Source organism: Mustela erminea, chromosome 21 (genome assembly GCF_009829155.1).
Source record: "Mustela erminea isolate mMusErm1 chromosome 21, mMusErm1.Pri, whole genome shotgun sequence".
Taxonomy (NCBI): domain Eukaryota; kingdom Metazoa; phylum Chordata; class Mammalia; order Carnivora; family Mustelidae; genus Mustela; species Mustela erminea.
Genome location: NC_045634.1, coordinates 13,505,072 through 13,527,916, shown reverse-complemented (window position 1 = coordinate 13,527,916; position 22,845 = coordinate 13,505,072). Strand labels below are relative to the sequence as shown.

At 45.3% G+C, this 22,845-nt stretch overlaps 1 protein-coding gene across 4 annotated transcripts in view; it reads left to right on the top strand.

The window, feature by feature from the left end:
* The first annotated feature begins 859 nt into the window (after positions 1 to 859).
* FAT1 (FAT atypical cadherin 1) overlaps positions 860 to 22,845 on the top strand; it is a 125,769-nt gene continuing 103,783 nt past the window's right edge. For 3 of the 4 annotated variants that reach the window (XM_032329214.1, XM_032329212.1, XM_032329215.1), the window contains exons 1-2: positions 860 to 1,250; positions 15,413 to 18,695. In XM_032329214.1, the coding sequence (XP_032185105.1) occupies positions 15,431 to 18,695 (3,265 nt within the window). In that variant the 5' untranslated portion in view covers positions 860 to 1,250; positions 15,413 to 15,430. Of the gene's footprint in view, positions 1,251 to 3,816; positions 4,002 to 15,412; positions 18,696 to 22,845 lie in introns of those variants that run through there. The other variant, XM_032329213.1, reaches the window with a different exon arrangement.

The following is a 22,845-nucleotide window of genomic DNA, read 5'->3' as shown; positions in this document are numbered from 1 at the left end:
TGATTTTATTTTGGTACTTTAGCGGCATTAAAACACACACACACACACACACACACACACACACACACTCCACAGTAGATATTTTTCCTGGAGTCTGGACGCCTACATAAAAACGATGCGTTCATTTATAAATTGAATTTCAATAGTGTTTGCATTTGTCTTAGTCTACATTACGACTAGACGACTGATTTGTGTCTTGGCCCCAATCACTATGTATGATTTGTAAGACACATTAAAAATTGGCTCCTCCTCCATCTCTCACCCACACCCCCGGAACCTTCTACGTTTCGGAGTACCGTGTAAAAACGTAGGCGCGTTTGGAAAGCATTTGAAAATTAAAATATGGCTCTGTGATTTTCAACACAAAGACCACAAACAGCGCTAGAGCACAAGAATTATTTAAAATACATCACATCCAGAAGTTGGAGGGCTACAAAGTACAAGTCGTCCAGGCCAGTCTGCAGAGACTGTGCTTGCTTCCGCCCTGCAAAAACCCGGCAGGCGACACGTCGCGACGAATTTCAGCTGCAGAAGAGGAAGAGCATCACCTGCAGTTCGACGCGTGGGAAAACGCTGCGGGAGGGGGCCTGCAAGAAAGAACACCAGAGAGGTGCGCGCCGCGGGGCTCCGGGGCCGCTCCGGTGTTGAGTGCGAGGAACGCCAGCGCTCGGCGGAGCGGGGCAGACGCCGCATGGTGGAGAGGGATACGCGCCTCTGGGTACACAGCGCTGCGGCAGGGGAGGCCGCCCCAGCCCGGTGCTCGCTCGTAGCTACTGTCGGGGAGGCGGACCCCGCAGGAGAATCCCGTCCGCGCCGCGGGGCGGGGGGCGAGGCGGGGCGCTGACGTCACCTCCCCTCCCCCACCGTCTCCAAGAGGGAGGGAGTGGGGGAAAAGGCAGTGATCCGCCGCAGTTCTCGGCCGCAACTCCTAAACTCGGGCGGCTTGCTGCCTGGACATGTCCTGACAAACTTGGCTTCTCCTCGGCCCTTTTCCGTAGCCCTTGCGCACTCTCATTTCGCCTCCTCTTAGTGCTCAACTTTCCACCCAGGACGGGAGCCTCCGGAGATGTGGCCACCTGGGTCCCGGCAGCGCGGGCGGATCGCACTCTCGTTGGGGACATGCTGAAGATCGGAGGGAAGCAAAGTTGGTACTTCAGATACGGCTTTTAACCAATACCCAAATTGCGTGGGGATTACGGAGCTGCCGAGGACTTTAAAGCCAGCACCCAAGGACTCGAGCGGCTGGACTGGTGAGTTCTTCGTTTAGTGTAAGCCTTTTGTATTTAAGTTTAAAACGTAAATGAAATTACGTGGGGTGTTTGGCCCTGAGCTAGTGCACGGAAGCGTGTGCATCCTACAGGCTCTTCCTAGCGAGCTGCACACCCCTCTGGTTGTACATGGCTCGGGAATGGAAAGATCAGTCTGCACAGGTTTTGGAATTCATAAAATACATGCACAGCACTGTTCAAAAACTTGAAAAGCTATACTGTTTGTGCATTATTTTGAATGTAACTTATTATAGAAATGGTGCCCAGGGAGGGCGCAACTTGGGGCCGCGCTATCTGCAGTGGCGCAGCGCCCTCTAGTCCGGGCACCCGGCAAGGCGCGCGATCTCTGCTGGGTTCCGCGCGGACCGAGAACTTGGACCTGCCGGGCGCTCCAGGGACGTGGGCGTGAGCTCCCAGCCTTCACTCACCACCCACCCCAGCCCGTTCGCTATCTAATTTTCAAATACTAGCTTGGGTGTACTGGTTGGAGAGGCCGTACCGGAGGAAAGCTTTTTTTTTTTTTTTTTTTTTTTTTTCCTGGAACCGTCCCCTATTCCCCTAATTTCCAAAAGCCTTTGGGGACAGGGTTAGGGAGGGCCAACGACCGAAGGGACAAACGTGGAGCTTGAACTACATTTTTCTTTCTTGTGAAGGTAATTCGATGGTGGCAAAGAGGCATCTCTATTTCGTTAGGGCTAAAAGGGCAGAAAAACGCGGCAGCGCTAGGGTCTGAAATCTCCATCTCTGGCTCTCGGCTGTTCCTGTGGCGAAAAAGTGCAACTTCTTCCAGGCAGTTAGGTTTCGCAGTGAGCCTGAAAAATCGGGATTCCCAAGCAGATGTTTTTAGCTCGAGTGAGGGTTTTTACTTACTAATGAATGGTAGTTTTTTTTCAGGAGTTCTTTTGTGCCATTTAAGACATCTTGTGATTTTATGTTACGGGATGATGTCTTTTTACTTTTTAACTATTCTTTCCCTTCCAATTCTACCTCCCTCCGCCAGCAAACTGTTGGCGTTCTTGTGTGACTTGATTTGTTGAGAGTTAGAATTCAGCAAGGGGCGCAAGCCGGTAGAGCTCGGAGATCAGGTCACCTATTTTCTACGTGTTCGAAGTATAAAATTGACCCGTAACTCTAAAAGCACTTTGCGCATTTATGGCCATGGCCAAGGGTTTGGAGAATGGTGTTTTCTGGGTGTGTGGATTTATGTATTCCAAATAATGCGCAGGGAATACGCCACATACTCTTAGTACTACGGCTCGGCACATTCATTCTGCAGGCATTATCTTTGCTTCCCAGCCATTACCTGCTGGACACCTTTATTTTTTCAAGCACATTCTTTGGGATGGTTTAAAAAGAGACTGCATTAACTTTGAACCAAGGAATTTCTCTCTTTAACCCTAGACTCACCCGCCCGCATCTGCCTCGCAGCTCCCCCAGCAGCCCCCTCCACCGGTTCCGGGGAAATCAGATCTCTTTGTCTTCACAGTGTTAAATGTTCGAGTCCCACAAACTTTCCGAGGTCATGTCCGCCCTCTTCTCTGGGCTGTTTTCCAATGCCTAGGGGCACCCCGGGCTTCGGCCGAGGCTCAGCTGTGCGGAGCCTGCGTCTGGAGGTTTGCCGGCGCTGAGGATGGGCCCACAGTCCCCGGACCCCAGACTGCTCGCTCTGGCGTGGGTTGGAAGGGGGGCTTCCCCGAGGTGGGGGGGGGGCGTCCAGCGCCCGGGGCTTCCCCTTCTCCCTAGGGAACTTGTAGTTCCACGTTAGACTGGGTTCACAGTTTGTGCGGTGGACTTGCCGGCTGGGAACGCGCACGAGGCGACACAGCAGCCTTTTGTCCCGCAGACGTGGGAGTCTTGGGGTGTCTGCCGGAAGAGGCCGGCGTTGGGGTTCGGAACCCGGGTCGGGGAGGTTATTTAACTAGCTCTGCACCATGAAGTGGCGGAGGAAGCGCTTTCATTTTCCCTGGATCTTCGTGTAGACCGAAGAAGGAAGTAGATCCGATCCGACTGCATTCCTTTTGAGACCTTTTGTAAGATTTTATTCCACCGAGCAATTGTAGACCCAGAACAGAGGCTTTCAAATGCAGATTTAGGAATTCTCCGAAGGTTCTAGAGAATCTAAAGGGAGCCGGGGGAAGCCTTATTAGCCTTAGCTGCCCCCCCCCCTTTTAAAGCTAAACTGTTTCCCCTTTCCTAGCAGGAAATATTCCATACTCATTCCCTGCACAAATCTGTGTACTAGCCGTAACCAACGGCCGCACTACAGCAAGCCCCACACCATTCCTCGGAGTGTCGCAGGAGCACCCTGGGCACTCGCTTGTCTCCTCGGAGGAGGGAGCCGCTCTAGCGGCAGGGGATCACTGACCCGTGGCGGGGAGTCGCTGCCCGGGACCCGCGAGCTCAGAGTCTGGCCGCCAGGGAAAGTCAGATCGAGTTTCCGCGCGGGAGAAACGAGCGCCGGCGCTCGCGGGCGTGGCTGCGGGCGGAGGGATATATTCCGCGCCGGGCGCGTGAGGCGCCGGTGCCGAGCAGGGCGGCCGCGCAGCGGGTGCGCGGACGGCGAGCAGCGGCTTCGGAGCGGGGCGCGCGGGGAGCGAGGGAGGGCCGCCGCCACCATGCGGACCCGCCCGCCCAGTGAAGCCCCCGGAGGACCCGGCTCCCGCTCGGGGGCGCGCTGAGGCGACGAGACGCGCGTCCCCGAGAGTGCCGCCGCCACTTGGGGCCAACTTTGCTGTAAGTTTGATAGAAACGAAGTTGGGGCTGGAGGGCCGGGTGACCGGGGGGCGCAGCGAGGCGCCGGGGCTGCCGGTGCGCGGCCGGGGCGGAGCCGTCTGCACCCAGGAGGCATGCAACTTGCTGCTTCGGGGTGGCGGACTTTAGGCTCCTTGGGTGCTTGTTCCCTCGCTGTCCAGCCCAGGACGGCGCTCGGGGAGAAGGGATGAAAGCAAGCTCCGCGGGAAGGTGGTGCAGTGCCGCGGCGCCTGCCGGCTTGGAAAGTTCGGGACGGGCTCGGGATTCCGGCGGCAGGGAGGACGTGGGGGCGGAGGGGTGGGAGGGGGATAATTTGCAACGTGCGCCGAATGGTAATTACCTTACCCGAGTGCCGCCGCGAGCCGGCTGCGGGCTGTGGCGGCGGCGGCCCGGGGCGGCGCGGGTCCGCTGCTGGAGCCATTGCTGGAAATCAAAGCGGCGGCCGCGGCGCGGGGCTCCCGGGCGGCGGGAGGGCGAGGACTTCCGCCGCGCCCTGGAGCTCGGAAACTTCACCGTCGCGCCCCGCGCGCTCTCCCCGGTAACTCTGGTGCCTGCTAATGGCTTAACTGATCTCGCCCCTAGGTTAATTCTTCCAATTTATGAGAGTCCCGGCGTAGGTGAGATGAAAGGAGAGGCCGGTAGCCAAAGAGATGGGATCTTTGAAATGGAGTCCCGGAGTTCTCTCAGGTGTTTTGTGCCCCGAGGGATCGCTGCCCTGAGGGTTAAGTACTGACTGGTTCAATGTAGATAGAATAGGTGCGATTGGTAGCTTGCGGGGGCTAAACCTTTGCAAAAGTGTGCTGTTTCTTAGTAGTTTTTTTTTTTTCCTAGAAGAGAAACTTGTAAGGTTTGTTTTGTTTTTTTTTAAAGAAGGGATTCTCATTCTTCACTGCTTTCCCTTACTCGCAGTGCTTTCTTCTAGGAAGCTAACTTTCTGTTGTCTCCGTGAGATTTTTTTTGTTCCCAGTGATGTGAGTTGCAGAGCTTTGAAAACAAGGACGCAATTGTATGCTTTAGGAAAGTAAACTCAATCATTTTTTATGCACTTAAGCTTTTTTTTTTTTTTATGTGTTTGAAGTACGGTTTCATTAAGTGGCTTTTGTTAAACCACTCTGGTGCTTGGTAGAGTGGATTTTATTTTCCTTTTTTATTAGATATTTACAATGAATATTAAAATCGGGAAAAAATGTAAAAGGCAAATGATCTTCATTTGTTTATCTTTAATAAAGGCAGCTTCTTAAGGCTTGGTCCGTTCAGACATGAGTTCCATAGTTGGAGATAGGTGCACGTGTCAAAACTAGGTTATGGTGGTATTCTTTACAATTTTTAGAGTTGTGGTTGTTATCCATCGTGTCCAGTTGTTAACAGTTATTCATGAAAATGTGTTTCTTTAGTTGTATAGGTTAATATACATGAAATATATTTGGCTTTATCTTTGGGTTTTAAAAGAACGGCTCTGGTTCCACAACTAGAATTATTATTCCTCTGTTCTTATGGTACTATCAAACCTTAAGATGGATTTAAAAATATTTAAAGTATTGCATAATTTTTAAAAGAACAACAGTTGACATAACTCTCATTAAGCTAAACATGGCATTTAACAAGCTCAGAGTAAGGTTTGACTTGAATACAGTATGCATTTGTGTACCCATTTCTTTAAAAAGGAACATCTTAAGTGAGCCACATTCTTTTGTGACTCTGAGCGGAAGCAGGATTGTTAGAGGACTTAATAAAAGCATTCAGGCCACCTGTATATTCCTCGTATCTTTTAATTAGTCACTAGAAGTTCCCCCAGTGGGTTATCATCATGTTAATAGATCATTTAATCCATGTTGTGGACAGGTGCCAAAGGGGAATCTGAAAATTATGTGTAAACTAATACTGTTTTCCGTCCCTTGCTCCCCTGCCTCTCTTGTGTATCTCTGTAGACTTAGCTGTTGAGCCACCGCTGAAGCAGTTATTTCTTTGAATATTAGAAGTGAAAGGGATCTTAACGGTCATTTAACCTCACTGTCAAGTCTGCCACCACCTGTTTTCCACCCCAGTTTGGCTGATTTTACATAGACTCAGTAAACTGAATCAAATTAGTGCATTATTGTTGCATTAAATGTTGTCTCAGTGGCCTAATTTGTGGCCTAAAGGACCTGACTTAATAACAGGAAGCCGTAAGGCTAGGTGTCTGTTTAATCTTTATGAGTGGGAAATTGCAGTAGGTAAGCTTTCTTTTGACCAATTGTATAAATGGTGAAGCCAAACTTTTTTTTTGTCTCACTTAATTGGTCAATTTGCAAGTGTTAGTTTATCCTTAGGCACTGAAAAGGAGTTTTTGAAATGAGTGATCCAGGTTATTCGTTTAAGATCTCTGTACATTGCTATTTTGTCTTCTGATTTCAAATGTAGTCCATCAGAGGAAGAATCTGTATATTTCACATTTTAAACATTAAAAAAAAAAAAGCTTACCTTTCTTTAAGTCCCAGATTTAAATGTTTTGCCCAAATTCTTGTTTAATCCCAAAGGTTTATTTTATGTGTGGATATATATCTATAGTTCAATGTCTTTTTGTGAACTATTTAGGAAAATGAGGCAGAATAGAAACCTTCCCCTTCATAGACTATTCAAGCAGAGAGCTTCAGGATAAGCTCTGCATCGCAGAAACTGATCTGGCATCTGCTATAGCAGGTTTGGAAGCATTCTGAGGTGGGTGGTGACCTCTTTCTCAGCTGCTAGAAATCAGAGCCATCTCTAGGGCAGCCATCTGCACGGCTGTTACTGGCCTGGTGGTGGCTGCACCAGGATTTTCAGAAGGATGGATGTGCATTTTCCCATGTTATCCCTCCTTCCCTTCCGTCCCCTGCTTGACCCCTGCCTCCCAGTCTCCGTGCATTTATGAACTCAGCAACTGCGGATCTCCTCTGTGCCAAACACTGGGCCAGACACAGGATACAGGGTGAACAGATCACATTTTCTGCCCTCACAGAGCTTACAGTCCTGTGGGGGAGAAGGACAAATAAGCAGTTGGTTATATCCACTGTGATAAAAACACGGTAGTTCATCCGAGCATCTTGGTGAGCTGGGCAGGGACGGAGAGGTTGATAATAGGGTGAGTTCTGGGGGAAGAGTGAATCAGAAGGGAATAATGCAAAGACCCTAAATGACACATGCAAAGCAGATCTTAGAAACCCTGGTTGTGACATGATTTGTTATTGTTAGGAAAAGGGTTGGTGGATTATAGATGTCTCTTCGATTCTGTTTTTATATGATTTATGACTTATCCTTTTTTTGTTTTCTTTCTTTTGGCACAAGGAGAAAATAGAAAATCTATGATTTGGGCTTACGTTGTTTTATAGACAGGAGGGATAGTTTTTTTTAATGGAGCAGGCGTTAAAAGGGAAGGAAAGAAAGAAATGTAGAAGACAGGTGACAGTAACTAAATGTGAGGGATAAAGGGCAGAAAAAAACAATGATTAGCTTATCTTTTCTATAAGAAGGTGGGGTGGAGATTTTTTTTTTTTTTAAAGATTTTATTTATTTATTTGACAGAGAGAAATCACAATTAGATGGAGAGGCAGGCAGAGAGAGAGAGAGGGAAGCAGGCTCTTCGCTGAGCAGAGAGCCCGATGCGGGACTCGATCCCAGGACCCTGAGATCCTGACCTGAGCTGAAGGCAGCGGCTTAACCCACTGAGCCACCCAGGCGCCCCGGGTGGAGATTTTTTAAGTTTAGAACCCTCACCACCAGGTGGTGTCATGTGCTCTGGACAGCTTGGTTGTTCCCAGCCTGTGGGAAGTCTGCCTTTTTGGTTTGAAATGAAAGTAAGCTAATTTGAGATTCAGTTAGTCAAGTAGGTAGAAGTAAAATTATCAGAGGTCTTTAATACAAGGCTAAGAAGAATACACTTAATAAGCAGGCTAAGAGGAAACACTGAGTATTCGCAGACTAGGGACTAATGTCGCAAAGAAGTTTTTGTGAGATTGTGGTTGATAGGCCAAGCAGTACGGGGGCCGGAAAGTTGGAATACTGGGAAGCTAGGAAATGCTGTGCCTGAGCAAATACAAGAACTAGGAGGCAGCAGCAGAAATAGAAAAGGAACAGTTTTCAGAAATTGAGGGAGGAAAGTCCAGTCTCGATAACTTTAGATAGGAAGGTTTGGTAGTTAGAAATAAAAGGGGTGTGTGTGTGTGAGTGAGAGAGAGAAAGAGAGAGAGAGAGAGACAGACAGACAGACAATGAGAGCGCCTGGGCGAGACAGAGGGAAGTGGTCGGGGCGGGGTGGGGAGGAGAGAAGTATCTCCCTGGAGGGAGGAGGCTGTGAGGATTTTAGTACAATCTCTAGCTTTGCGAATAGAGAAATGGAATCCAAGGATTAGGTAACTTCCTTCAACCCACAGAGTTGGTTAGGGACAAAGCCTGGGCAAGATCACAGTTTTTAATGTCTGCCAGCCTGTTTTTTCTTACTTGATTTCTTCGGTTGCAAGTCTGAGTGGTTTGGGAAGTGGTGAAACTCTTCGCTGGCGTAGAAATAGTGCAGTGGAATAATCGAGTGCAATAGCTGGTGTTTTGCAATTGGGAGTGGGTGAAAGGCTCGGTCCCCGCAGGTCTGATGGTATCTCAGGAAGGTGTTCCCGCTCTTAAGGGAGGTAAGGCTGGAATGTGGGATTCCAAAGTGAGGTAGTGGGTGAGGTCTTTGAGGATAATACCTTGTGCCAACCGTCGGAAGGACAAGTTTATAGTGACAAACTTGAAGGCAAAAGAGTGTTGAAGAGAATCAGGACAACATAGTGTCATTCATCGTTCACGTGTTGTGCTGCGGATTGCCATGTTTTAGGTCGTCTGTGACGCATGAAGGACACCGTGGTATCAGGGAGGGTGTGAGTCGTGTGACCTTGAGTCAGCGAGTGCTGAGAAAAGGGCATCTGATTTGCCATTGGCTTGTGACACCAGGAGATGCTGTTTGTGAGGCCCTGGAGAGCGTTGAGGGGGAGAAATGGTCTTCTTTACAGGAGGCAGAAGTCAAGGTAGCCCAGAGCGCATTCAGTTTTAGAACTTCCTCTGAACAAGAAAGTGAAACCCAAGGTGTGAGTTTGAAGGAGGGGAAGGTTTGAATGAAGTTTATTTTCCAGAAGGGACGAAGGGGTGTGTGTGTGTATACAAAGGGGCCTTTTGAGAACGGCACTTATTTCAGTGTGATGCTTGAGAGGGAGTGATCATTTAGAGAGGAGCTTCAGAAAAGGCAGAATGTTTTGGCCTTACAGGGTGTCTTTATTTGTAGCTGGGGTGGATCCCATCTTTGCTAAGAGGCGGGAAGAAGGGAGAATAGGGGAAGAGAGCATTTTAAGGAGAAGAATAGGAGGGACTCTTCCCCGCAGACTTTGCATTTTCTTACCATACCGGGAACTATTCACATTCCTGATCTATTTAGTGAAATGCCTGTACATACCTCTGAAAAGAACTCTAATTATAATTTGGCCAGTAAACTTTACTAATTTGGGAGTAAAGGAAGTGGCCAGTGTTAATTACTGGCTACCCTGCCAACGTGACATTTACGTGATTTCTGTTTGCAGAAAAAAATACATTAGGTGAAATGATCTTAAATCACAGGGGGTAAACTGTGTTTATGGAGCCTCTCTGAGCAACGTTTGCCCTGGAGCGTGGGTGAGGAGAAAGTGGTTGGAGGTGAGTAACAGGTAGTGGTCACGTCATGTCTGTAGAAAGAGCAGAGGAGTGAAGAGCGAGGCATCCCTAGCACAGCCAGAAATGTGTATGCCGCCGCCGTTCTCCTGACTTCTTTTATGACACGGTAGCTAGGAACAGCCAGAGACCATCCTCTTGAGATACCCGTAGACGTGGCTTATAGATTCATACAGGAGGTAAATCACGTAGCAGATTTTATTTGGAGGCTACGTAAACATTAGGAGGTCTCTAACTTTCTTAAGATTTTAAGTCCTGAAGAAGAGTTCTGAGGTGCTGAGGGGAGAGACTTGGGGTTCTCAGCTGTCAGTATTAGTAGTTTGGAGACTGCTCAGAGGTAGATGGGAATCAGTTGTTGATCGTTTGAAGGCAATATCTAAGTCATGTCTTTGCAAGAGTAATCAGGCTTATTGCAGCTCCAATCAGAACTAACAACATGCAGAATTACCAGAAGCAGTTAAGTGACACATACTGAGCCTAAGGCTGCTCTTCTGTTCTGCATCATAGCTGGGCCCTCCACTCCCATTGTTACTGACAGATGCCTTAACAAGGCTTAAAAAAATCTGGTATGCACCTAGAAAATAAAGGACCCACCCATTAATTTTTTCAGTATAACAATAAAAACTTTTAAGAGTCCTGTTCATGGCTATTATAATTTATTAGGAAAATGATTTTTTTTCTCTTGTCTCTGTTATGAAGCTGCACATTGGTCATAGCTGTATTAACAGACTTCCTTATTAGGATACAGTCTTTTTTCTGACTCTTATTAAATGATTTTAGAGGCCATTAAACGTTTATTTAATATATTATATTTTTAAAAAAACAAGAGTCACTTACATTTCATGTTCTCTTTGACATCTTTGTGACATTTTTCTTTGAAAATGTAGGTATCTTCCCTGCAGTTTAGACATCTTCAAAAATACTTTAAAAATGTGACACTGTTCAAACTGAGCATTAAGCTCTGAATTTCCGTAATAAGTTCAGTGACGCTCTTACTGCTGCTGATACAAAATGGGAGTGTGTGGGAGAGAGCATGGGGAGGGAGAACACAGAGTTCTTCGTGTGAATATTTTTGTGTATTTTTGTCACCACGCGTGGAATTGATACTGTTTCCCTATGGTGTGGAGGACTAACAGGCTATTAAGAATTGGGGCCTCTAAGTAATAAATGTACAGCATTTTATAGAATTTATGCATGTGTAGTGCTGCAACCGCCTAATCCTGTCTCAGGAGCATACGAAACAGGCCTGAATCTTCAGCTTAGACCTAAGTATTTGAATTGATGCAGTTACGTTCTCAGCGCCCGGGCTGTGTTCTGTTTTGTGAAGAATGTGCCGTCACAGTCATTGACTCAGAATACTTGACGTGAAGGTCTCCTGAATGAAGAAATATGAGCATGTTAATATCTGATTTCTGCTAGAAAAATGATCTTTCTCTCTTATTTATGGATTTTCAGAAATCTATGCTAAAGATTTTTCAGCTGTGGACCTGAGGTCCTTTTCTGTAAGGGCTGAACTAGGTAAACACGCTTGGTTTTCACTTTGGAAAATGCATAGCAGAACTGCTAACTTACTGTGAGTTCAAGGAGTATGATCACTTTCCAAATGTAGTTTTCAGCTAAAATCATTGTAGTTTTCATGAGCCTGAACTCTAGGTAATGTACTTTTCAGATGAAATGATACTAGTATCTTTTTATGGGTTTTTTCCCTTTTCCCCTTCAACCTTGTGATTTGTTTGGCGCAGAGGAACGGCCACCATTTCTTGGGTTGTGGCATTTTATAGCAGAACCTGAGTTCATGGTTCTGGGTTACGTTATTAAAGGTTAACAGTAGTAAGAGTACTTAAAAATGGATTTTTTCTTCTCCTGACCCAAAGGATTGCCTTTAACAATTGATTGTAATCACAGCGGCATTCTGTCAGCCAGGTCTGTGAGTTGGTTCTGGGGCGGAAAGGTTTCTGTGATGGGTGTGGTCCATCAGGTGTCCTCGGCTTCGAGGTGTCCCTGAGGAGAGCTGGTGGGTGGGTTGAGGAAGGTGGTCCAGGCTCAGGAAAGGGGCTGTGAGAGTGGAGGGGTGCGGGCGGAGCCCGAGTGGCTGAGCGGCAGTGGAGGGAGGACAGAATCAGTGAAGTGATGTGTTGGGTCCCCCCTTGGGTGGGGGTTACTGGCTGAGAAGGCGTCTGGGGTCAGGCAGCAGCTTGGGGCCAGCCAGTGTTGATGGGTCATTTCCAAGTTGTGATGTTGGGCTTCAGCTCTTCAGAGACTGTTGGACCTGTCCTGTCTTCACCGCGCCGCCGTTTCCTACTTCTACGTCAGCGACTGTGGCCCGTCTCCTGTGCTGGTACTTCTCCTCTGTCCTCCACATCTTGGGGAGCATCAGGGCTTGGTTTTCTTTGCTTCCCCATCTGTGCTCTCTCCCTGAGTGATCTGATTCAGTTTTTGGTTTTAAATAGCATCTTCTGTATTTTCAGGCAACTCTCAAATTTTTGTCTCCAGGCTGGACCTCTCCCACACATCTCCCTGCCCACTTGAAATCATTAGTTGGGTAACAGTGGGCATTTCCACTTTAACTTTCCAGGACTGAACTCCTGATCTTAATCACTAGATCCTGTGCCTCTCGGAGGGCCTGGCAGCTCCTTTCTCCATGCTCAGCACCCAGTCCTTGGAATCTTGGTACCTGTCTCCCTTGTCCCCTCTCTCTCCTCTTGCTCCCTCCCCTGCCCCCCACCCTGTCCCTCCTATTCATCCAGAATTTAACTGCTGCTCCTCACCTCTAGTATTGGCATTTCTCGGCTAAGCCACCAAGGCCTGTCACTTCTGTTAGTGCAGTAGTTTTCTAACTGGCTAATAACAGTGTATCAGTACTAGTTCACTAGTTGTGACTAGTGTACACACAACACTAGTTATCACTAGTGTACCATAATAATGTGAGATGTTAACAATAGGGGAAACTATCTTTGTAACTTTTCTGCAAACCTAAAAATGCTTCTAAAATTAAAAATTTTTAGGAAAAAAAATCTTCCTTACTGCCCAGCCCCCAACCAATGTGCCCCAGTCTCAGTGGTCTCTGCTGGTTCTCTAACTCCTGCTTCTCTGCTGGAGGTGATTTGGAGCCCCAAGGAGCATTGGCCGTGTCTAGAAACTTTTTTCGGATGGGGGAGTGTGGAGTGAGATGTACGAGATCCAACAGGCTTTTAGTCGGGTAGAGACCAGGATAATACTAAACATCCTAAAATGCATCCTGGGCCTTTTGAATTTAGGGTTTTCTCTTTCCCTTCAGGTTCCTGACCACCGTCGCTTGCCCTTCTTTGTTTTCCTGCTTCCTGCCTCCTCATCAGCATGTGATATACTCTCTGCTTGTTTCTCACCAGGAAACCTGTCTTCCATGAGGCTTTGTGGCCAGTTTGGCTCACTTTTGTATCCCCAGCATCTAGAACTACTCCTAGCCCATAGCAGGTGTTCATTACATAGTTGCTGAATGAATCAAGGAATTGGGTGAGGGGAGTAAATGATTGATATAGATACCATGGACCTGAGCTAAAAAATTCAGATAGAAGAGTGAAAGTGGAGCATGAACATTCCCCCTCAGCTGCCCATTCTCCAGAAGTTACCACTGTTGACAGTTTATTTTTTATCCGTCCAGAATTTTTCTGTTCATTTTTCAGTGCATTCATGTCTTAAACACACAATTCATCTCCTCTCCCTTTTTACAAACATAAATGGGGTCAGTTTCATTTTGCCAGTTAACATATCTGGATGGTCTCCATAGAGCAACATGTAGACTGCTGTCTTATTCCTTTTAATGGCTGTATAATATTTTATATGTAGAATATAGCAAAAATAATTGTTTACAGTAGAATCCTGGCATAATACCTTGTTGTAAAGTAGATAGCAGTATTAGATCTTGTATAACAAAAGACAGTGCTTGTTAAACATCAGCTTTTTAAGTGTTTCCAAAAGCATTTTCTATACATATATTTATATACACTTATATACACGCACACACACATATTATTCCTAGTTTGTAAATGCCTCAGGATCAGGAAATGACCTTTAGTTCCACGTACTTTACATGATAGCAGATTCCCAATACCTGTAGATTAAGTTGAAGTTTTCCCTTGTTTTGATAAAATCATTGGATCATTACATAATTAAAATTTCCCTGGATATTAGAACTGTTGACCAGTTGAAGAGATTGGGGAGAAAATCGTTTTCATACTTTGTTTAAATGATGATTGTTCTCCTGGAAGCCAAAAATCTATGTAATCTCCTGACTTTATTGGCCAAGGATATGGCGGGATAGCTAAAGAACAAGGTAAGGTGCCCAACTGCAGCGTAATTCAGTATCAGTGAAGCTTCTTACTGCTTTGCACATATCAGGGCTTCTTTTTTTCCTCCTCCTAAAATGACTAATGGGGCAAAGTTGGCAGTGGTGCAGTTAAGATACTGTAAATTAATGGTGCTGTGCTAATTTCAGCTGGCCTTTGAACCCGCACTCCAGTCCGCGGGCGCTTTCACGTTTGGGTGGGGCTCCCATTCCGTGAATCTTCATCTGAGAGTTCCTTCACCAAGGTGCAGTCTTGCCCTCTGCTGAGTACTGGGATGTTTTGTGAGGCTCCCTTGATTTGCAAGGTGAATTTGTTGGCATGTAGAGGAGCAGTCGGTCTGAAAATAATTGTTCTGCTCACCCAATAGGCCAGCCCAGTGGCGTTCCTACCTTCCTGCGTTAAAGGCAGTCCTGTCTCAAATGCCCCCTTGCCTTCCACCTCACCCTCTGAGATGGAAGAGCACCTGCCTAAAGTGCCTGCCTTCTTGCTGCCTTGATTGGGCCCTCTCCATGTGTTTAGCTTAGATGTTTAGCTGTGTGCATATGTGCATGTCTGGTATTCAGTAGTGAACACTGGTCGTTGACAGCATTGGTGAGAAAACATTGACGTGGTTGGTGAAATTTGCTTTGCTGACTTAGGAAAAGTTCTCTTTGACATTAAGCTGCTGGTTTCCCATTTGTAAGTGGACTCTTTTTTGACTCATGTTGTTTTAGAAGTGACCTCAGTATCAAAACGATGTAATTATTTTATAATTATTTTAATATCCTTAAGTAGTTATGTAGTACTAAGCAAGACAATAAACCCTTAAATTTTGTAGGGAGTGAACTTAATTACTCTTATAAAGAAATAATTTCAGGATAAATTTTGAAAGGAGATTACATTATGTCATTATGGGAGGTCATAGGAAACCACCTTTTAGAGTTTTTGTTCTAAATTGTTCAAAGCTTCTTGAGCTTAGGGTACTATAGTGGCATTAAATTTGTGAGCTTTGGGGCATTAAATTTATTGTGTATGAGTAAACCTAAAAAATGTTTGATGTCTCCTTTTGTTAACAATTGGTTATATTTGTCTTGAAGATTTAAATATCAGAATACAACTTAGTTGTTAACAGTTGGCAGTCTTTGACGCACCTTACAGTTCTTTAACTTGAGTCATCAAAGTATGAGAAAAATATTGTCCTAAACCTAGTAATTCCAGACATGTTAGAGGTATTGATACCTGGAAAACAGTGAAAAACCTAATAACTATTACATTTATTTACATTTCATACAGATGTACAATACTTTATTAAGATGTAAGTTCCCAGACAAACTAACAGAACAAATTTACATTGTTTCATTTCTTTGAGGTCTTGATTCTTACTTCTTTGTTCTGTTTTAGGATCCTGAGGGTTAAGCGATGGGGAGACCCCTGGTCTTGCTTCCGCTTCTCCTCCTCCTCCTCCAGCATTTTGAAGATGGTGACGGAAGCCAAACATTTGCCCAGATGCCTCTCCAGTTTACACATTTCCAGTACAATGTCACGGTGCACGAGAACTCGGCAGCGAAAACCTATGTGGGGCATCCTGTGAAGATGGGTATTTACCTTACAAATCCATCGTGGGAGTTACGGTACAAAATTGTCTCCGGAGACAACGAAAACCTTTTCAAAGCTGAAGAGTACATTCTTGGGGACTTTTGCTTCTTAAGAATAAGGACCAAAGGAGGAAATACAGCTATTCTGAATAGAGAAGTGAAAGACCATTACACCCTCATAGTCAAAGCGGTTGAAAAAAATACTAATGCTGAAGCCCGAGCAAAGGTCAGGGTACAAGTGTTGGATACAAATGACTTGAGACCTCTCTTCTCACCCACCTCCTACAGCGTTTCCTTGCCTGAAAACACAGCTATAAGGACCAGCATTGCAAGAGTCAGCGCCACAGATGCAGACATAGGAACCAATGGAGAGTTTTACTACAGTTTCAAAGACCGAACAGACATGTTTGCAATTCACCCAACCAGCGGTGTGGTAGTTTTAACTGGTAGACTCGATTATGCAGAGACCAGGCTTTATGAAATGGAGATTCTAGCTGTGGACCGTGGGATGAAACTCTACGGAAGCAGTGGTATCAGCAGCATGGCCAAGCTGACTGTCCACGTGGAGCAGGCCAACGGGTGTGCTCCTGTCATAACTGCAGTGACGCTGTCCCCGTCAGAGCTGGACAAGGACCCAACGTACGCCATCGTGACCGTGGAGGACTGTGATCAGGGTCCCAATGGGGAAATAGCTTCCTTAAGCATTGTGGCCGGCGACCTCCTTCAACAGTTTAGAACAGTGAGGTCCTCCCCGGGGAGCAAAGAATATAAAGTCAAAGCAGTGGGTGCCATCGACTGGGACAGTCATCCTTTTGGCTATAATCTGACACTGCAGGCTAAAGATAAAGGGACTCCTCCTCAGTTCTCTTCCGTAAAAGTCATTCGTGTGACTTCTCCGCAGTTCAAAGCCGGCCCGGTCAAGTTTGAAAAAGATGTTTATAGAGCGGAGATCAGTGAATTTGCTCCTTCCAATACACCTGTGGTCATGGTGAAAGTCACGCCTAGTTACTCTCATTTGAAGTATGTTTTTAAAAGTACACCCGGAAAAGCTAAATTCAGTTTAAATCACAACACTGGTCTCATTTCCATTTTAGAACCAATTAAAAGACAGCAGGCGTCCCATTTTGAACTCGAGGTAACAACAAGTGACAGAAGAGCCTCCACCAGGGTCTTGGTTAAAGTCTTAAGTGCGAATAGCAATCCCCCTGAATTTACCCAGACTGCTTACAAAGCCTCTTTTGATGAGAATGTGCCCATTGGGACGACAGTCTTGAGCGTGAGTGCGGTAGACCCTGACGAGGGTGAGAACGGCTATGTGACCTACAGCATTGCCAACTTAAATCATGTGCCGTTTGTCATTAACCATTTCACTGGTGCTGTGAGCACTTCAGAAGACTTGGACTATGAACTGATGCCTCGAGTTTATACTCTGAGGATCCGAGCATCAGACTGGGGCTTGCCGTACCGCCGGGAAGTTGAAGTCCTTGCCACGGTGACTCTGAATAACTTGAATGACAACACACCCTTGTTTGAGAAAATCAACTGTGAGGGGACGATTCCCAGGGATCTAGGTGTCGGGGAACAGATAACCACCGTCTCCGCCATCGATGCCGACGAACTTCAGTTGGTCCAATATCAGATTGAAGCTGGAAATGAACTAGATCTGTTTAGCTTAAACCCCAACTCTGGGGTGTTGTCCCTGAAGCAGTCGCTCCTGGATGGCGTAGGGACCAGGGTGTCCTTTCAGAGCCTGAGAATCACAGCTACAGATGGAGAAAATTTCGCCACCCCTTTATACATCAACCTAACCGTGGCTGCCAGGCGCAAGCCAGTGCACTTGCAGTGTGAAGAGACCGGCGTTGCCAAAATGCTGGCGGAGAAGCTCCTGCAGGCAAATAAGTTACACAGTCAGGGAGAGGTCGAGGATATCTTCTTCGATTCCCACTCTGTCAACGCGCATGCGCCTCAGTTCAGAAGTACCCTTCCAACTGGCATTGAAGTAAAAGAAAACCATCCAGTGGGTTCCAACGTAATTTTCATGAATGCTACTGACCTTGACACTGGCTTCAATGGAAAACTGGTCTATGCTATTTCTGGAGGAAATGAGGATAGTTGCTTCATTATTGACATGGAAACTGGAATGCTAAAAATTTTATCACCGCTTGACCGTGAAACAACAGACAAGTACACCCTGAACATTACAGTGTCTGACCTTGGTATACCACAGAAGGCCGCGTGGCGTCTCCTAGACATCAGAGTTCTGGATGCCAATGATAATCCCCCAGAGTTTTTGCAGGAGAGCTATTTTGTTGAAGTGAGCGAAGACAGGGAGCTGAATAGTGAAATCATCCAGGTTGAAGCCACAGATAAAGATTTAGGGCCCAATGGACATGTGACCTACTCTATTCTTACAGACACAGATAAATTTTCCATTGACAGCATGACGGGAGTTGTTAAAATCGTGTACCCTTTGGATCGGGAAGTACAGCATGTGCATTACTTAAAGATTGAGGCCAGGGATCAAGCCCGGGAAGAGCCTCAGTTGCTTTCCACTGTGCTTTTGAAGGTATCATTAGAGGATGTTAATGACAACCCACCTAGATTCATACCCCCTAATTACCGTGTGAAAGTTCGAGAGGACCTTCCAGAAGGAACCATAATCATGTGGTTGGAGGCCTATGATCCTGACTTAGGCCAGTCTAGTCAAGTGAGATACAGTCTTCTGGACCATGGAGAAGGACACTTTGATGTGGATAAACTCAGCGGAGCAGTCAGAATTGTTCACCATTTGGACTTTGAGAAGAAGCAAGTGTATAATCTCACCGTGAGGGCCAAAGACAAAGGGAAGCCAGTTTCTCTGTCTTCCACTTGCTATGTTGAAGTGGAGGTCATTGATGTGAACGAGAACTTACACCCACCAGTGTTTTCCAGCTTCGTGGAAAAGGGTGTTGTGAAAGAAGATGTCCCTATTGGCTCCTCCATATTGACAGTATCTGCTCATGATGAGGACACAGGACGAGATGGGGAGATCCGCTATTCGATTAGAGATGGTTCTGGTGTTGGTGTTTTCAAAATAGATGAAGAAACAGGTAAATACGTTCTTACTGCTCTGGTTTTCCTAAAGGAAATTTCGGCCCGGTGCTAGCTGCTTTACCATTGACCTCTGTCAGGATACACATTGCATGCTTTTTGTCCTTTTATAGGTGTCTCTCTGTGTAGTAAGCAATGAGTTTGGAATTAAGGAACCTGAATGACGTGGCATAAAATGAGTCAAACAAACAAACAAAAAAATGAAAGAAAACAAAACAAAAAGAAACCAGGAGAAAATTGTCATCATCACCACTGATACTGATCTTTTAGTTTGTGTTCTGTATTATCAGAGGCATGATTGTGGTTTTGCTGTAACTTTGAGAAACCCTTCCAGACTCTTTGCAGACTTAGAACAGCCCCTCGCAGTACCCAGCACACCTCTCAGAGATTACTGTACCCCTAGGAGACAACGCAGTGCACAAAGCAGGCTCTGCTGAAACTTCCATGATGCGGGCTGCTGTCCTTAGGAGGTCCTCCAGGTTTTTTTTGAGGATCAGAAGCAGAGCAGGGCTGTGTTGCATGGAGGGAACTTGGCTCTTTTCAGGGTGATCTTGACAAGTTATTTATCTAACTGTGATGGACGTCTTCTCTGAGATGGGGACACTCAAAATGGCTGCAAGATGAATGGGTGACAAAGTGAAATAACGTGTGAAGTCTGCCCAGCATGTGTTAGAGAGTCTGTTTGCATCTTAGAGATGGTAGGAATGCTTTGTTATGGGACTCTTCCACCTGGAGTAAGAGCCTAAAACCAGAATATCCAAGATAGCCAGTTTAGGCTAGAGTGTGTATTGTTTCGTACTTTGTGCAGATCTCTAATGTAGCTGCTTTTCACAAGACACTGGAGTTATGGGTCCGTCTCCCTGAGGAAGAGGGCTTGCCATAGCAGAGTGCACAGATGGGGTGGCTTAAACCACAGACACTGGTGGTTGTCGCAGTTCGGGAGGCTAGAAGTCGGGAGTTGGAGGTGCTGGCATGGTTTTCTTGGAGTCTTTCTCCTTGGCTTGTCTTCTCCCTCTGTCTTCCCTGTGTGTGTCTGGGTCCTGATCTCATATAGGACACCAGTCCCGTTGGATTAGGGACCACCTGATGACCTCATTTTATTTCTCTCTTTTAAGTTCTTTTCTCCAAATCACATTCTGAGGTACTGGGAATTGGGACTTGAATGCATGAATTTGGGAGGACACAATCAGCCCCATACCACCTTCCAGGAGAGGCTTTTAGCGCCTGTGTTTTCTGTCCTTAGCCCTAGCAAGAAGTACCAGGCATGTAGAAACTGCTCATTAAGTGTTAAACTGACATATGAGTAAATTAGTGATTATTTTGGCTTTGAACGTCCTCTGAGAATGATAGTGGAAATAGAAGGAAACTGGGTAGTAATCACAGTGCTAGGTGAACTGCCCTAGATGGAGTTCAGTTTATTAATCTCCTTGATGTTTCCTTTGTGAACATATCCATTCTAAAAAAGATGCTTTTCTTAATACACTGAAAATTCAAGTTTATATTCAGTAATACCATAAGTTAATTCTATTCTTAACACCCACCCCACCAACCATGTGTACATCTAATATGTATAAAGTACAAGAAGCATGTAATTATCCTAGAAATCAGTTATTTTAGAGGCTATTATATTTTAATGTACTTTTGCTTATTAAAGGGATTCTTTTTCTAATGAGTCATATACCACTCACCTGTGTTAACTGTATCTATGGATTATATGCCACTCATTGAAAATACCAGATTTTTATTTATTTTTCATTTTTTACTTATTCTTCTAGTTTCTAGAGATTTACTTTTTCTTTTTTTTTTTTTAACTTTAAATTTCAGTGTAATGTATAAAACACCACATTTTTTTTTTTTTACATTAAAGATTATAAATGGCAGTATAATCAGATTCCATGAGATTGTCAGCTGTATGTTGGGGCAATGATTAGCTTTCTATAAACCACTTTGCTTTTGTGTACAAATTAGTGTCCATGGCCTAAAAAATAAAACTGTATACTAGGCAAAGAATTTTATTAGCCTGTTTCAAACATTATTCCCAGCTTCTTCAGCATAATTAGCTGCAAAGAATGAATTGTGTCTAAGCAAAAACTGAAAAGAGCTGCAGTGTCCATGGGGCTTGGACTTAAAAATACTGGGCTCTAGATTTTATCGGACCCCAGAACCACATTTTAAAAAGGAGTGCTCATACATGATAGCCACTGTCAGTAACTTCTTCAGGTTCTGTCTTCTTTAGAAGTTGACTCCTTTCACTTTGCTTTGTTCTTAACTGGCACACGATCTGGAGTGTCCCTGTTACCCTGGTCTCCAGCAGTAAGTGGGGCTTTGCTATCTGCAGGTTGTGTGGGCAGAGCGGCTGCCCGTCTTCTTGGACTGGTCAGACCATCTACATCTAGTTGCTTTGAGATGCCGGGTAGTGTTTCTGTCTTGGCTATGTATCAGTGTGGACACAGCGAGTGTTTTCTGCTGGGGAGGCCTGCCGCATCCCTGCTCCTTGATTTCTGAGTGCAGTCCCTCCTTTCATACTGGAAATCGTGTTTCCCTCTAACTTCTTCAAGCAAAATGGAAGGTTTTTTTTTTAATCATCTGCTGTAGCTGTTCTGTGAACCACCTTCTTTTGACGAGCATGTCTTCTCCCACTGATGCGCAGCTTCTCCTGGTTCACCATCACGTCTCTCATCTTGTTGGAGCAGAGGTGGGACTGCGGGGGCAGGGTCAGGGGGATGACATAGGGACAGGGGAGTAGGGTTGGTGCTCAGCGTGGGTCTTCAGTGGCCCAGCTGAGATGAGGTGCTCACCCCTGGGGACAGAAGATGGCTACTAGAGCCAGATTTTTAAATAATAGTTTAACTGACGGCTGTTGGTTATGCTGTTTTCTTTTAGTCACTCACCTAAAGAGAAATTTGTATATATATATATATATATATATATATATTTTTTTTTTTTTTTTTTCATACTATCCAATATTAACTTGAATTTTCAGGTACATGCGAGAATATCCAAAATTTAAGAACTGCAGCTGAAACAATGACTATGTTTGTGAATTTCCCAAGGACCATTATTCCTACCTTTTTTTCCCCCTTTTTTCCTTTTTGCTCTTGAAAGCCTAAAAAGAATTGGTACAAGTAAAAGTTGAGACAGAAAATAGAACCATAGTTTTACTTTACATTACCTGATGACTTAAATTATGTGAGCACTGCCTTTTGGGTTTTTTTTCTTTCAAGGGGAAAGAGTATTTTTACATTGCTTTTTATGTGTGTATGTATTATTTTTTAAAGAGATCAAGAGCACATATACGAACGGGGGCGAGGGAGAGAGAACCTCAGGTGGGCTCCATGCTCAGCACAGAGCCTGGTGTGGGGCTCCCCAAGCTGGAGTCAAGAGTTAGCCACTTAACCCACTGAGCTACCCCGGGCACCACTTTTGTTGCTTTTTAAAGACTCATTTAGAAATGAGTATTGTTTTTTGCCTATAAATTTTAAGAGATTGGGATATTCTTACAACCAGGAAAAAAGGGGAAAGGGGTAATTTTCAGAGCTGAATGGCAGTGTCAGAGCTTACTTAGAGGGGGATGAGGGGAGAAAGTGAGACTGGGCAGTGGGGCTGGTGAGTATGTAAGAAACTGTTGAGTATCTCTATAAATACTGAGATTTGAAGGTGCAAAGTTGGAAATTCTTGGTCATCTGCTGTGTAGTCTTTGACTTTACAGAAAAAAGTACTTAATAACACAGTAGATTGTTTATCTTTTTCTGGAATTGGATCAAAATTATCGAGTAGTATTTACACATTGGCCTGTTACACATTGTAAGATGTGTTTTTGGCAATAGAATTATCAGCCCAAGTTATTTTAGAGATTCTTGGCAAGACAGTTGGCGTCGTGGTACAGAATTCTTTCAGGAAAAGTCAATATGTTTGGTGCAGTAGAAATAGTAAAATTAGGTATGTTCTTTTTTGGGGGGTTGTCTAATAAATTCCTTGTGGAGAGGTACCCGTCAGATGAAGAAAAGTAGAAGTTCAGGAACACAGGCGGGGGTCCTGTGAAGTCAGCATGAGTTGACTAAATTCAGCATGAGTTGAAGATGGCCTGGCTCAGGTCAGCTTTAATAACACCTTTCTAGAACTTCAGAAGCTGTTCATTGCCTGTTTCTT